Source organism: Artibeus jamaicensis, unplaced genomic scaffold (genome assembly GCF_021234435.1).
Source record: "Artibeus jamaicensis isolate MK-2021 breed Jamaican fruit bat unplaced genomic scaffold, CSHL_Jam_final contig_525, whole genome shotgun sequence".
Taxonomy (NCBI): domain Eukaryota; kingdom Metazoa; phylum Chordata; class Mammalia; order Chiroptera; family Phyllostomidae; genus Artibeus; species Artibeus jamaicensis.
The window spans coordinates 3,434,485-3,450,188 of NW_026521874.1; the positions used below are offsets into that span (position 1 = coordinate 3,434,485).

At 50.1% G+C, this 15,704-nt stretch overlaps 1 protein-coding gene across 1 annotated transcript; it reads left to right on the plus strand.

The window, feature by feature from the left end:
• Positions 1 to 3,831: 3,831 nt before the first annotated feature.
• Positions 3,832 to 15,619, plus strand: DIABLO (diablo IAP-binding mitochondrial protein). Its single transcript, XM_037161035.2, has 6 exons — positions 3,832 to 3,936; positions 4,724 to 4,847; positions 11,857 to 11,988; positions 12,645 to 12,755; positions 12,889 to 12,985; positions 14,811 to 15,619. Exons 1-6 carry the CDS (start codon positions 3,887 to 3,889, stop codon positions 15,002 to 15,004), a joined length of 708 nt encoding a protein of 235 aa, XP_037016930.2. The 5' UTR covers positions 3,832 to 3,886; the 3' UTR covers positions 15,005 to 15,619.
• Positions 15,620 to 15,704: the final 85 nt, after the last annotated feature.

Below are 15,704 nucleotides of genomic sequence, written 5' to 3' on the forward strand. Positions count from 1 at the left end.
CTCAGACCCTCACTGTCCCAGGGAGATTAGTTTATACCTCCCGGCCCCAGCAGCTAGCTGTCAGCGTCTGCGGCCTGGCAGAGTGAAATGCACATTGTCCCGCGGTGCTTTTGGCTCAGGGGATTCAATTCAAGTCCAGTCAGGTCTCCTTGGCTGGGGTTTCTCGCCCGTGAACAGGTGAACAGACGCTCGGCTGTGTCTCATGTAACTGCATTCGCTCGTGGCCCTCCACCCGCCTGCTCGGAGCATAGTTAGGTCAGCACCTGAAAATGCATTCCTCCGAAGACTCAGAAACATCAATTGCTTCATTTGTATGCAAACAGAAAGTGCTGGATAGTTGTATATTATACGCCTTTGTGTCAGCTCACTCAATACTTGAAGCCGTCTTTGTCTCACGGGAGTGTGGCCTTACCGAGAAAGGCTACGTGAATGGGCACACTTACTCCTGGGCAGGGTGGATGGTTTACATCACGTCTGGACTTTTGTCTGCTGAGTAGACAGTTCTGCTATACCCGCAGTCCCCTAAAAAAGGAGTCTGCATAGATAAAGAAGTCTACATAGGCACTGTTCTGTGTCTTACTATAGACTTGAATTTCAGCCAACAAAGAAAAAGGAATTTGAACTGGAGTTACACTGAGGACCAGAGCGTAAGGAACGGTTAAAAGGAGGCCGGTTAGAAGCAGCACACCGAGTTCTGGAGAGAAGTGGAAAGGGAAGACCCTTCGAGAGTCCCAGTCCGCTCCAGCACTGCCCTCAGGGGAAACCGGTGCTGATTTGTCTCTTGTTCTCCCTTGTATGTGAAAGACTCCCTGTCGTGAGCTGGGAGTGTTTGTATTCAGCAGAGTTGAGTGCAAAAGGAAATACTTCAAAATAGCAAAGTGAGCTGAGCGCAGACAGGGACAGGGGCCGTGACAGAGGTGCCAAGGGATAGAGAGGCAGATGTCACATAGTCCATGAGTGACACTCTTGAGCCTGATGCATTAACTTGTGTGGTTCAGCACGATGACGAGCTATAGGAAATGGGGGCGGGGCACCTTTTTGTCGTAAGTCGGAGAAAAGGGTGGCAATGTAACATTTCTCAGATCCTCTTATTTCTAAATCAATGCATACAAACTCCAAGCCACATAATGTTTCTCAGTTTGTTCCTCCACTGCCATGAAATATCCAAAATCGGGTGGTGACTAGAGGCCACAAAGGCTCGAATGCCTAACTGCCCGGAGACATCCATTTGAAGGGTGTGAGAGGTGAGGGGGAAGAGCATGGGCTTATTATTTTTTTTTAACTTTTATTTATTTTTTAGAGGGGAAGAGAGGGAGAGAAACATCGATGTTGAGAAACACTGATCAGTTGCCTCTTGTATGCACCCTGACTCGGGCCTGAACCTGCAGCCCCAGGCGTGTACCCTGACTGGGAATGCAACCAGTGACTTTGTGGGACAGCTCCCATCCAACTGAACACCACCAGTCAGGGCAGAATCTGCCTGTTTTAAAAGCCTCTCTTTTCATCTGTTGCTTTGGTGTGGGATGAGGGTATGATCTTAGCTACACTTTCTTCCCTGTGACTATGCAGGACACAGAAGCCCTTAAGTTGACCAGTTCTCTCGGGGAGCAATTACTGACTTCCTGAGCAGCTCGGTAATGGTCTGCTCTGGTTTTCGGCCGAGCCGCGGCCAGGCAATGATTTGATAATGAGAGATGCTGATCGAATTAAAGGGCCATTTGCTTCTGGATGATGATGTTGATAAAAGGGTTGGCGTGCACACTGCCTGCTACTTTTTTAACGTCAAAAAACAAAACAAGAAAAAAAAACACTCTGACTACAAACTAGTACAAAAGCAAAAGAAGCAGTGGCATAGTTCGTGTTTTCTTTCACTAGCGCATCCGGGAAAGGGTCTGTTCTGTATTTGCTGTAGTCCGGGCTGGTTCTTTTTGTCTCTTTCTGGGGAGGACTTGAAAGTGGAAGCAGGCACATTGGGAAGGTGGTGGTGTGACGAGTCTCTAAACTGCTCAGTCCGTGAACTGGAGCCGCTGGGGAGCGCTTGGGCCTCCCCTCCTGGTCCTTACACACATGCACCCTCGCGTTTTCGTGTCTTTTTTTTTAAGACAACAGCTTTTGCTTAGTAGGGCGGTCGTGGTGAACACCGTTTGTATAATGGTTCTAGTCTGAGAGTAGGATGGGGTTGCTCTGAACGTGTTAGAAAAGGATTTGGACTGAATCCCATCCACAGTGGGTAGGAAGGCAGACAAGAAGGGGCATGAAATACCCCCTAGGGTACCACCTGCTCAGCCCATCTACCTCAGGAGCTTTGCAGGCAACCTGCAGGGGCAGGGGTGGTGACCCAGGCAGAGAGGGCAGGCAGAGCTGCCAATGCCCCGCCTGCCCTGGGACCGCCTGTGCGCAGCTCCCTGGTAGCTCAGGGACCACGTGGAGATTGTGATTGGTCTCTAGACCACACCTAGTTGATGAGTGCAGCTGCTGCCTGAGAATCCCTCAGCTCTGCCCAGATCGCTGGAGTGCACACGAGCCACCTTCGGACGCCGGATCAGGAAGAAGCCCCGAGCTGCGTGGAGCAGGAGTCTTGGAAACTTGGCCGAGTGAGTGAAATGGGGAAGAGGGAAGCTAGTGGCTGGCACTGTGGGGATTTCCTGGGCAGGGCAGCTATTAAGGTAAAGAGCTGGTTTGTGATGGTTACCGTCTATGGAAGAGCAGCAGGGTTGGAGCAGATGAACAAGAGCACGATTGGGGAAGGAGATAAGCCCAGGATCAAATAGAGACCCACCTCTTGGCACTCCGGCAATCCCGGCGGGGCAGAAGGGTTGGCATGCTGGACCACAAAGCAAAGATCCTCAAGCTCTGCTATTGACAGGCCTTGGGGCCAGGGGAATTGCACTGAGGGCTTGCTGCCTTCCCCCTCCCCGAGTGGATCTCTATTTCCCTCCCAAGCACAGACAGCTGGGGCTGGGGAAAAGAAAGCTTGACTCCACTTACCCATTAGCAGCACTCATAGCATTAAAAATGCAGGAGGTGGAGGGGAGGAGAGGGCTGGGGATGAAGACTAATGCAGCAGCCGGCAGTGTCCTCTGAGCCCAGATCCAGATCACAGCCCAAGAACGAAGGGAATTTCTGCTTTAAAAGAATTCTATAGTGAAAAAGCAAACAGCGTCCAGATGGCTGTTATGAAAAAAATCAGCACTTTGGGCTTCCTTAGCCTTAGGAAAGTTACTTTTTAGAGGGCTGGGACCTAACCCAGCTTAGGGTTAGACTGGGACCTGCTTCCACAGTGCCGAGAGCAGGGATGGCTCAGCAGCCCTGCTGTGTGCGCTGGAGGCGGGACGTACGAGGGAACGGTCCTCTGCTTCGCAGGTCCTCGGGCCTCCGGCGCAGGGCGATGCCATCCTCGTCCACCATCCACGTGCTGCAGCTGCTGCGGGAGCTGCTGGCCTTCGTGCTCCTCAGCTACACGGTGCTCATCGGGGCACTGTTACTGGCAGGCTGGACCACCTACTTCCTGGTGCTGAAGTGACAGCGCCTCTGCTCCAGCTCCAGCTCCCCGCGCCCCGCCCCCAGTCCTCCTCGCCCCCAGGTCCGGATGGTCTCTCGGGGCGTGCCGAGTCCAAACGGCCTCAAGCCGGCCTATTGGCTCCGCCCACTTCACGCCGCAGGCCCCTCCCCACGCGAAAGCTCCAGCGGTTGGGTACCCAACGCGGCCGTTACTGCCGTTTCCCTCAGCTCCGCCCACCTTCCCCGCCGGTCCAATACCGCCTGCTTCCTCAGCAAGAGGCGTGGTCTTGGGGCCCGGCCTTCCGGAGGGGAGGCCAAGCCCCGCCCACCGCTCACGAGGAAACGTCACTTCCGGCGTGTGCGCCTGGCGTCCGTGCGTCGCGGGATGGCTGCTCTGAGGAGTTGGCTGTCCCGAAGCGTGTCGTCCTTCTTAAGGTACCGCTGCGCTTGTGTTGGAGAGCTGGAGGGGAGTGGGGAGGCAACGAAGAAAGCTCCTGGCCGGGGTCGTGGCGCGGGCCTTGCTGGTGCGCGCTTCTTTCTTCCGCCGAGCGGGCCGCGGTGCCCCGCCCCTCTCAGCGGTCTGAGGGTGTGCCCCTCCTGGGCCCGGGCCCTGGAGGCCTCCCACGCCCTTCGCCGGAGCCCGGGCCGTTCCTCACCAACGGCTCTTCCGTTATTCCACCTGCTGAGAGCCAGTCCCTCCGACCTCCGGGTGTCTTCCTGGGGCTGCTCGGCCTGCCCGCGAGTTCCCGCTGCCCTTCGAAGGCTGGACAGGCGGCGGGTTGATGAAGTCCGCCCCGAGGGCAGAAGGGCCCGGGAACTTAGCGGCACCTGCGGGCTCCGGGCGCCTAGTGGGGACTCTCAGACACCTTGCCAGAGGTCCAGAGGTAAACCGCGTTTGCGGTCTGTTTGGGCTTGCGGCGTTTAAAAACCTTGGGGTGCACCTCGTAAACTTCTGGCACCCAGTGAACTCCAGAAGTTTACGGGCCCGCTTTGCCGGACAGCGGTGCTGCCCTGGAGCTAGGGGGCGGTGTCCCTGCGACGAGGCCCGGGCTTTGCAGCGCGCCACGCTCCCCTCCGAGCCCCGCCCTCTGGGAGGCCGGCCCTGCGCCTCCCTGCAGGCGCCCCCGTGGCCCCACGTTGAGTTTCGACCTCCCGTGGCTAAGTCGAAGGGACTTTTACAAACTGGTGGTTGTGCCTTGTTAAATTCTACTTCTGCGTCCAGGTACAGGCGGTGTGTTCCTGTCGCGGCTAACTTGAAGCGCTGTTTCTCGGCCTCCGTGAGACCATGGCACAAAACCGTGGCCGTTGGATTTGGGGTGGCCCTGTGTGCAGTCCCTATCGCCCAGGTGAGTGCTATGGCGGCGGTCGGCGCTGCTCCCTCAGTGCTGCTGTGCGTCCTCCTCGAGTTTCACCTGGAAAGCGCTCTCACCTGGAAAGCGCGAAGCATCGGGAAGCGCTCCTGATTTCACCCAATGCCTCCCCCGCCCCCCCACGGCATACCTTCCGCCACACCTGCACCTTCTAAGAGCTAAATGAGTACTAATGTGCCCATTTCATGGCCTCTTTGGGTAGGAACAGCATGTCAAATTGTGTAACGAGGGATGAGAGAAATAAGAAGAGTGTACTAGAGTCTATCAGCAGAGTAGTCTTTCATTTAACAAAATTCACTGAGCATTTTTTGTGTACCGTCCACTGAGCAAAACACAGCCCTTGCTGTCGTAGAGCTGACACCCCGGAGAGAAGGAGGGGAGAGTCGGCAGGTAAGAGAGGCCAGGTGAGAGGCGTAAGAGAGGCCAGGTGAGAGGTGCTGCGGGGCAAACACTGCTGACCCTGAAGTCCTGGGAGGAGCTGTTCTGTTTGACACCCGCCGGGGGCGCCAGGACCCAGCGTGGGTTGGGCAGAGAGGGATAAGAAGGACCTGAGAGGGCGCCTCCGTGGTGTCAGTGTCCCCAAGAAGGCGCACCCCTGGGGACAGGCAGCAGATTGCAGCGTAAAGTGTAAATCTAACACTGTAAAGTGTTAGATTTCTGAAAAGGAGGCCGCAGAGAATTTTGATACGAGATTATTATGCGCTGATGTAACTTTGTATTTTTTATTTATTTCAAAGTAAAAGGTATATATTTTCATAGGACAGCAGTCTGTGTATTCGTCGACTGTGTCTGAGACTGTTGTGTACGGTTGGAAGAAGCTCGTGTATTATAGAGGGCTCTACAGGGCTCTACGTATTTAGCAGCTCTATTTTTAATTTTTTGAGGAACCTCCCTACTGTTTTCCATTGTGGCTCCACTAATTTACAGTCCCACCAGCAGAGCTCAGAGGTTCCCTTCCCTCTCCTTCCTGGGCACCACAGGTTGAGGCGCCCACCCCTGCGGTGTCGGTGTGCACCTGTGGCTATAGCGGTGCTGAGCACCTTCACTCTGTGCTGCCACCTGTGTGTGGGGAAGATGTTCAGGTCCTCTGACATTTCTACCTTTCAATTGTTATTAATTTGTTTTTAACTTTTTACTTTATTGACTTGAGAAAGGGAAACATCGAATGTTGTTCCCGGTGCGTTCTTTGGGTGATTCTTGCAGGCGCTCTGACGGGGTCAAACAGACAACCTCCATGAGTGGGGAAGATGCTCCAACCGACTGGGCTGCCCACGGGGGGGGGGCCCTGATACTTTTAAGTTGGAAAATTTGGGGGGGTTAAATTGTATGAATTTCTTATATGTTTTGGACATTAATCCCTTACTGGATGTATCATTTGCAGATATCTCCTCCCATTCAGTAGATTGTTCATTTTGTCGATGGCTTCCTTTGCTGTGCAAAAACTTTACAGTTTGATATAGTCCCATTTGTTTATTTTTTTTCTTCTATTTCCTTTGCTCAAGGCAATGTATCTGAAAAGATTGCTAAGGGTGATGTCGGAGTTTACTGCCAGTGTTTTCTTGTAAGAGTTTAATGGTTTCAGGCCTGACATTTAAGTCTTTAATCCATTTTGAGTTTAAATACGGTAAATGTGTAGAACCTTCTATAATAAATGTACTTCTTTTTGTATATTGTATAAGACAGTGGTCCATTTTCATTTTTTTGCATGTATCTGCCCAGTTTTGCCAACACTACTTAACTGAGGAGATTGTCTTTACTACATTTATATGCTTGCCACCTTTTTTGTAGATTAATTGGCCATATAAGTGAGGATTTATTTCTGGTCTCTGTTTTCTAGTCCACTGTTTTGATTTTTTATTTATTTTTTGCCAGTACTGTACTGTGTGATTATTGTCAGTTTGTAGTGTAGTTTGGTATCAGAAAGAATGGTACCTCCTACTTTGTTCTTTCTCAGGATTTATGTGGTTTGGGGGACTTTCATGGTTCCATATAAATTTAAGGACTAGTTTTAATTCTGAGAGGAACACCATTGATATTTTAGGAGGTGCTTCATCGAATCTGTGTATCACCCTAAGTAGTAAGGACATTTAACAATGTTAATCCTTCTAGTCCATGAGCAGGATACATCCTTGTACTTAACAGTGTTTTGTTCAGTTTCTTTCTTCAGTGTCACACAGTTTTCAGAGTACAGATCTTTCATTTCTTTGTTAAATTTATTCCTAGGTATCTTCTACTTCTTATGCAATTGTAAATGGATTTTTTCTTAATTTCTCCTTCTGATCATTTATTATTGGTGTATAGAAATGCACCAATTTCTGTATGTTGGTTCTGTATTCTGCAACTAGACTAGATTCATTTATTAGTTCTAATAGTTTTTTGGTGGAGGCTGTAGGGTTTGCCGTATATAGTACCAAGTCATTTACTGATTCAGCTTTTTGAAGGTGTGTGTGGAGCTGGGAAGACCAAGCGGAGTCCAGGCATGAGATGATAGTGCTCTAGGTCTGGGTGGGCAGCAGTGGAGGTGGGGAGAAGCGGGCCACCTGTGGTCAGCTGGGACTGCTGATGAGTTAGTGTAGAACCTAGATTCCATTGATTTTATTTTTATTTTTTATTTTATTATTTTTACTTTATCATGACTGGAACTCCACTATTTTTATTTTATTTTCTTAAGTGACACTTATTTTTTTTTTACCTGGAATTTATTTTTTTTTAATTTTTTTTATTGATTATGCTGTTACAGTTGTTCTGTTCCCCCCCTTCATTCCCCTCCACCCTACCCCCATCCCCACCATTCCCCCCCTTTAGTTTATGACCATGTGTTTCAAGTTCTTTAGATTCTATATTTCCCATACTATTCTTGGCCCCCCATCTATTTTCTATCTACTGTCTATGCTACTTATTTTCTGTACCTTCTCCCCCCTTCTCCTCCTCCCACTCCCCTGTTGCTAACCCTCCTTGAGATCTTCATTTCTGTGTTTCCACTCCTGATCTAGCTGTCCTTTTAGTTTGCTTTTGTTTTAGGTGTGGTTGTTAATAACTGTGAGTTTGTTGTCCTTTCACTGTTCATGTTTCTTTAACTTCTTTTTCTTAGATAAGTCCCTTTAACATTTCATATAATAAGGGCTTGGTGATGATGAACTCCTTGAATTTGATCTTATCTGAGAAGCACTTTATCTGTCCTTCCATTCTAAATGAAAGTTTTGCTGGATAGAGCACTCTTGGTTGTAGGTCTTTGGATTTCATGACTTGGAATACCTCTTTCCAGCCCCTTCTTGCCTGTAAGGTCTCTTTTGAGAAATCTGCTGACAGTCTGATGGGAACGCCTTTGTAGGTGACTGTCCCCTTAGCTCTTGCTGCTTCTAGGATTCTCTCCTTCATTTTAATCTTGGCTAATGTAATGATGATGTGCCTTGGTGTGTTCCTTCTTGGGTCCATCTTCTTTGGGATTCTCTGAGCTTCCTGGATTTCCTGGAAGTCTATTTCCTTTGCCAGATTGGGGAAATTCTCCTTTATTATTTGTTCAAATAAGTTTTCCACTGGTGGCTGTGCCTTTCCCCCTTCTGGTACCCCTAAAATTTGGATGTTGGAGCGTTTAAAGATGTCCTGGAGGTTCCTAAGACTCTCCTCATTTTTTTGAATTCTTGCTTCACTCTTTTCTGTTTGGCCATTATTTGCTTTCTTCTGGTCCACTCCATTGATTTGAGTCCCAGTTTCCTTTACATCGCTATTGGTTTCCTGTGCAATTGCATTCATTTCAATTAGTTTTGCCTTCATATGTTTGTCTAATTTGTGGGTATAATCAACCAGTTCTGTGAGGATCCTGATCACACCAGTGTTTTAAACTGTGCGTCTGAGAGTTTTGCTATTTCTTCATCGCTTAGATTTATAGGCTCTGGGGCTTTGAGATCTTCTTGAGCCATTTTTGGTCTGTTCTGGCCCTTTAAGTGTGAGTAGCAGAGCCTTGGACTGCCGGGTGACTGGGTTGTGAGGCGGTATGTGGGGGCGTGGTCAGAGCGGGGAAATGGCGGCCCCCTCTGCAGTTTCTCGAGGCTGGGTGAGGAGCAGCGCCTTAGGTGGTTCACCAAGGCCACGCCACTCAGAGTAGCTGGGTTATGACGCTGTATGTGGAGGTGGGGTCAGAGCAGGGAAATGGCGGCGCCCTCCCTGCTACTTGCTGCGGGGACCCACTGGGTCCCAGTCCAATCACCCACTCCCTGGCTTGTCTATCCGTGCACAAATGCGCAGCCACAGTCAACCCGCAGCCCTGCTCCCTCGCTGTTTCCCCGAGGTCGTTTGGTCGGTCTCTCACTAGGTCCAACCCTGTGCCTGGATTCCGTGCGCCTGTGTCCGTCTGACCGAGTTTTCCTGTGCAACCCCGCTCCAGCAGCTGCTGGTTTCGCCCCTTACCGGTCAGGCTGAAGAATTTGTTGTTAACAGACTTCCGAAAAGTTCAATTTTCTGTGCTCTGGCTCTGTTTTCTGTTGCTAATATTTAGTTGTCTCTAAACTTGGTTGTGTGAGAAGGCATGGCATATCCACCTATGCCTTCATCTTGGTGGAAGTCAATTCCATTGATTTTAAAAGGCCTAAGCAAAAAATGGAGCTGACATTTATTGGGATAGAAAGGAATAGGCTTGGGGAGGAAGAGTCAGGAGTTCAGTTTTGGAAATGATGGTCCAAGGTCTCTAGTAGACATGTGAGTGGGATTGTCGCGTGGACAGCTGGTGTGAGAGTGGTGCCTGCTTTATTTGGAAGGGAGAACCAAACAGGAAATCAGCAAACCCATTTCAGCAAAACATTCCTGATACTTACGGAAGGGGCCCCCCCGCAAAGGCCCTGGAATGCTCCAGAGGGCGGGTCCCTTGCAGCGCAGGCTTCCCGCGCTGGGTGAGTGTCCTAGGGACCCATCTGCATCAGCGCACCAGATGGTGGTGTTGTGAGAGGCTGCTTTTGGCCTCAGTGAGGTGTTTGTTGTTTGGCTTTTTGTTTTTTTGAAGACTCTCCTTCAGCACATCTGCCTGTTTCATGACGGGTGATTGTGAGCACACCCACCCACACCGTGTTGAGTGTTCGGCAGTTTTTAACCAAAAACATTATGACCCCCATGCCCTGCCCTCTGTACTCACCCTATCTTGTTCCCAGTGACTTACGCCAGATGAAAAAAGTCCTCAGAGGTAAATGGTTTGGAAGAGGTGAAACAAAAAAGGCAGAAGCAATGGAAAAAATGGTCTCAACAGGAGTATTGCATAAAATGGAGAGTACTTTGAAGGCAACTGAAGTTTAAACATGTTAAAATACACAATTGTTCATAAGTTCCAGCTTTGGGGGGTGGGTCCCCCTTGTATGTGTATCACAAGGTTAATTGCATTTATTGCGAGTATTTTCGGTGTCTTCTGAGCAAGCCCTCACCTGTCTGTGCGTCCCTTCAACCCTCACTGCTGCACACCGATGAGTCTTTTAACCCTAAAGCCTTGCTTGAACAGCAGGCCATTTTGAGCCCCAACTAGGACTTCTTGGGGTTGTCCTCTCTCAGTTCGAGTACTGTTAGTAAGCCCCATTTCCGGGCCACGTGACAAGAGCCTGTGCTCCTGTAGACAGTTCTGTTCCTCAGAACCGCAGTGGTCACCACTGCATGCAGAACTCAAGTGCATGTCACTGTCCCTGCACTCCACCCTCACCTCCTTATGCCACCAGTCTCAGCACGCGCGGCTCCCAAACACGCCCTGAATGCAGGTACTCGCTCATCGTCGGGCCTGCCAGCCCAGAGGCCTGCCCTTCTCATCTAGGCTGTCTTTCCTCAGGCCCAACTCCTTGCCTGGTCCCCGGCCTGTCGGACTGTCTCCCTACTCTGTGTTGCATGTTCTGGTGTGTGACGACAGTGCATGTGGCACTCTCTGAGGGAGTCTGCAGAGCAGGACGGAAGCCTCGGAGCGAGAGGTGTAGACGGCAGGCTTTTCGGGGAAGCCACACAGCTGCTCTGCGCTTCCTTTCCTCACCTGTTAAAAGAAGTGATGGCCCCTGGGCTGTTGTGAGGAACAGGTGAAAATGCTCGTGAGATGCAGGGCACTGTGAAGACCTCACTTATCAGAATGTCAAAGTCAGCTTCTCGGAAGCACAGAGAATGTCATTCCTCCCTGTGTAGCCCCTCTGCACAGTGCAGAAAAAGAGTACTTCATTATCGGATTGAACGAAATAGAAATACGGTAAATTCTTGATTTGTTCATGTATTAAAGATATTTCTTGACTACTGCAGCAAGAACAAGACAATAGATGATAGAGGGACTGGTTTCTTTGTTAGTTCTAGTACAATGAATGCTCTGCTGAGGAAGTGAAGGCAGAGTCAGTTAGTTACAATGACTTTCTTTAAACACAATAGCTGAGGTCAGAGTGCAGAGCTTCCCACTGAGACTGTGCTGTTCATTCTATGCAGAGTTGCCCTCCCCCACCCTCCCATTTACTTCTGCTCAGTTTAATTCTCCACGCTGAAGCCTCTTCTCAGCTGTTCTCATTCAGTACAGGAGCGATCACTTGCCTGTGCGGCCCGACTGCTGCCCGTGCAGACTGCTGCCGTGGCTCCCGTGGTGTTTAAGTGCATTATTAACCTTCACGTTGTCTGTGAGTTCCAGCCTGTCTGAAATCTTCGAGGGCGAGAGTATAGTTTTCTGTCTTTATATCCCAAGCCTCTAGCCCTGTGGTAATGAATGAATCGTAACTTCATGAAATTTGTTGTGCATAATTACTAGCCTTCGATATAAAAAAATAGTTTGCTTTTTGGAGTAGAGACTAAAGAATAAAGGCAGGTTGAAAGCATACTCTGGAATTATTTCTATTAATTGTCTTAAGCAGCCAAACTGAAGCTTTACAAGCAACAGCTGATACAAAGAAGTGCAGTGCAGTGTGTGAGTTACGTTTTCACTGGCGGCCATGACGCCCTCCTCCACTCCAGCTTTGGGAGCTCAGTGAAAATGTGTGTGTGTCTTTTTCAGAAAGCGGAACCCCATTCCCTCAGTAACGAGGCACTGATGAGGAGAGCGGTGTCTCTGGTGACAGACAGCACCTCCACCTTCCTCTCGCAGACCACCTACGCGCTGATCGAAGCCATCACTGAGTACACTAAGGTGAGTGTCCTGTCCAGTCCCGGTCTACACCGGCAGTGAGCGAACCAGCTCACAGCCCTGTCCGGTCCAATGCCTGCTTTTGTGAGTTAATAGTTGCAACAAACTATAGGGCCACAAAGCCTAAAATTCCCACTCTCACCCTGATCTAAATCTCTGGTTTTTAAAAGAAAAATCTGTAACTGTAGTAGCCCAGTTTGTAAGGCGGGAAGCACGCTGGCTGATCTGGTTCAGCTGGGGGTAAAACGGCCCAAAGTCTACCACCAGCAGCAGTGCCGGGGGCTGCTCTGTGAGGGCGGCTTGAAAACCACGGGCCTGAGCTCATAGAGAGTACGTGGGTGACAAAGCTGTTTAAAAATCTTTATTTTACATGTATTTTCCAGCAGCTTTTTTCTCAGCTTTCTGGGTTCCCCTCTGCATTGTGTTTTTTCTCTGAGTTACTAACAAGCTTTTAAAATCACAAAAATTGACAAGTAGAGCTGCGATCCTGGGCTAATGCTCGACCTCATACAGCAGGGCTATATGGACTGTACGGACCGCGAGGCTGCAGGACCGAGGGCAGTCCGCTGTTGCGGGGCTTCATCTGCGGAGGTGTCCGTCTTACTGCCCCCACCTGGTACGCCTCGCTTGTCTCACATAGACTTCTTCTCTGTTTGTAGGCCGTTTACACATTGGTCTCTCTGTACCGACAGTACACAAGCTTACTCGGGAAGATGAACTCCCAGGAGGAGGATGAGGTGTGGCAGGTGATCATCGGAGCCAGGGTCGAGGTGAGCCTCACTGTGCGTCCCAACGTCTGGGTTGAGGGTCTGGCCAGTGACCGTTCTCCAGGTCTTCCACGTTCAAGTCTGTGTACTCGTGCTCACCCTCTCCGTTTTCTGGCGCGCGTTGTTTAACTTACAGATGACTTCAAAACAGCAAGAGTACTTGAGGCTGGAGACCACTTGGATGACCGCGGTTAGTCTTTCCGAGATGGCAGCAGAAGCCGCGTACCACACCGGTAGGTTAGTCTTCACTGTGGAGGCGCCGTTGTGCTTTCAGCTGTAAAACTGAGGGGTTTGGGTCAGATGGACTAATCCCCCCCCCTGCCCCCCGTGGCTCTAACTTGGTGAGAAACAGTCCTTGTTCCCAGTACAGCCAACAACCTTCTACTTGTGCAGTGGGAAGGTTAGTGCCCTGCAGACCAGCCCAGCAGAAGTGAGATTGTCACCATCTAGAAAAGGAAAAACAGTAAATGATAAAACTGCCGTCAATTGGAAAATTTGTCTTCAAATAGTTTTTAAGCATTTTCTTTTTTAAAGCCCAATTTATGAATGACTAACATTTGTCTGTACAGGCTTTGTGGGCAACCTTTTATAGGCACTTTTAATTGAACTCTTAAAGGTCCCTTAAAGGAGGACCTATTGTTATTGTTATTATTCCCACTTGACAGGTGAAGAAACTGAGGGACAGAGGGGCCAAGTAACCCCCAGGGTGCTGTGGGGCAGGGAGCGAGCAGCGGGCAGGCAGCTCAGGTTCCGGAGCCTTTGCTCCCGGTCGGCTGGGCCTCATGCCGCGCACCTCGGTGCCTCGGTACAGAAAATGCAGTTACTTGTTCATCAGGCTGTTTTTTGAACGTCACTGTCCATCCACTGGGCTTAAGCAGAAGAGTTTTTTTTTAATTAAATGTACTTTGAGGGAAACCCCACTTACCTGACCAGTCCCACAAAGCTGGCTCACGGAGATTATAGCCCAGTAGCAGCTCTTAGTAAGAAACTGGTATGTTAAAACACCAAATCTTAAAAAGGACACAGAAGATTTCTTAAGTAAAAAAAAATTTCAAGGAATCAGAGATTGCGACAACAGGACAGGAGTGACGAGCGAAACAGAAGTGATGAGAGTAGCGTGATGGTGGTGACCCTGGGGGTGGGAGCGGGCCCAGGTGCAGTGCGTGGGTCAGGGACTGAGGTGCCTCCATGGGACTCACCACGCCACCACCACCACTCTCGGGGCAGGCTCAGAGCTGGGAGGGAGGAACAGAGTGCGAGCGAGCGCTGCCTGGAAAACACACTTCCCGGAACTGCCCAAAAGGGCTCACAAAAGTTTTGAGCGTGCCCTGGCTGGTGTGGCTCAGTGGACCGGGCACCAGCCTGTGAACCTGATGGCCGCTGGTTCAATTCCCAGTCAGGGCACATGCCTGGGTTGCAGGCCAGGTCCCTGAGGGGGGTGGTACATGAGAGGCAACCACACGTCAATGTCTCTCCCCCTCCCTCTCTAAAATCTTTTTTTTTTTAAATGATAGAGCTTAAAAACATTTTTAAACAAAATTGCAAAATACAATCAACAAACACCATTTGTACTGTTGTATATATTTATAGTAACTTTTTCTAAGCATTCTGTATGTATAGGAGCACATTTTAAAAGATAACATGCCTTTTACACTTCCAGCAGAAGTTATATCTGAAGACTGGTTCAGGTGAGAAAAGAATTTTGACAATTTTATTATTGATGTCTTAATTTGTCACAAAAATGTACTATTTGTGGAGTTAAAAACTTAAATGCATAAAAAACAAATTCATAAGATCTATATTAGGAGCTATGTAGCTATAAAACTTGTGGGAATTGCATTTAATAACTATAATGATAGTTTCTCGTAACGGGAGATAAATGCTAGGATTTTGACAGGAGTAAAATGCAGACCTGCATGTGGAATCAGAGTTGTCTGCTCTGCAGGGAGTGGGGCTCTCGGGGGTGCAGATGACCGCCGCGGAGCCCACCGGCGGCTGTTCCTTGTGTCCACTCCCACCTGCTTTGTAAGCTCAGCGTATTGTCCCGTCTCTTGGCAGGAGCAGACCAGGCCTCCATAACTGCCAGGAATCATGTTCAGCTGGTGAAGTCACAGGTGCAGGAGGTGCGCCAGCTCTCCCAGAAAGCAGAAACCAAGTTGGCAGAAGCACAGACGGAAGAGCTCCGTCAGAAAACACAGGAGGGCGACGACAGGGCTGAGGCGGAGCAGGAGGCCTACCTGCGTGAGGATTGAGGGCCTGAGCCGCTGCGCATGTCTGCCCACTCCACCTGGGCTCGGCACAGCTTTCTCTGCACCACGAGGCGGCGGCAGGTCCTGCCCTGGCCCATCGGGCCTGAGGCCTGTGTGGGCTGCGAGTGCCCAACCCCTCCTCCTGATCTCAGGCTCGTACTGGACCTGGTTCCTAGCCCGGGGCACAGCACCCCATTTACCATTGCACCCCACTCAACACAGCTGTCCTCCCACCCAGAGCATCTCACCAACCTGGCCGGAGAAAGGGGTTCTTTTTTGTCATAGGCAGAAGTTTTGTAGTTCTTTTAACCTGTTTCCAATAGTATTCAATTTTCAAATAGTATTTGCTCCCCCCATAGACATGTGAGTTTTGGGGAGAGAGGGGGCCTGTCCTGCTTTTCTGTTTCTTTGTGAGCGTTTTCTGGCCCGGCCCCTCTGCTCCGTGCGGCCAGCTCAGGCCAGGGAGCCAAACGTCCCTTCTTAGGAGGCCATGCAGAAGTTTACCTGGGACTCAGCAGGACTGCTCCAACACACGCTTCTCCCCCCCCCCCCCCCCAATTTCTCTACTGTGTATGAAGGAGAATGTTTTTTTGCATTTAAAAAAAATGTGTATGTGTTCTGGGGTCCTCAGCAGCCCCCTACTTTGGCCCCTGCCCCGAGACAGGTCTAGCCCCATGGGTCTCCAGCAGCCCCCCAGCCCTTG

Bases quoted from the DNA above. Each gene is read 5' to 3' on its own strand.
- DIABLO (XM_037161035.2), top strand. From the start codon at position 3,887: ATGGCTGCTCTGAGGAGTTGGCTGTCCCGAAGCGTGTCGTCCTTCTTA. The intron at 3,937-4,723 runs GTACCGCTGCGC...TTCTGCGTCCAG, and splicing joins AGCGTGTCGTCCTTCTTAAG to GTACAGGCGGTGTGTTCCTG. The intron at 4,848-11,856 runs GTGAGTGCTATG...TGTCTTTTTCAG, and splicing joins GTGCAGTCCCTATCGCCCAG to AAAGCGGAACCCCATTCCCT.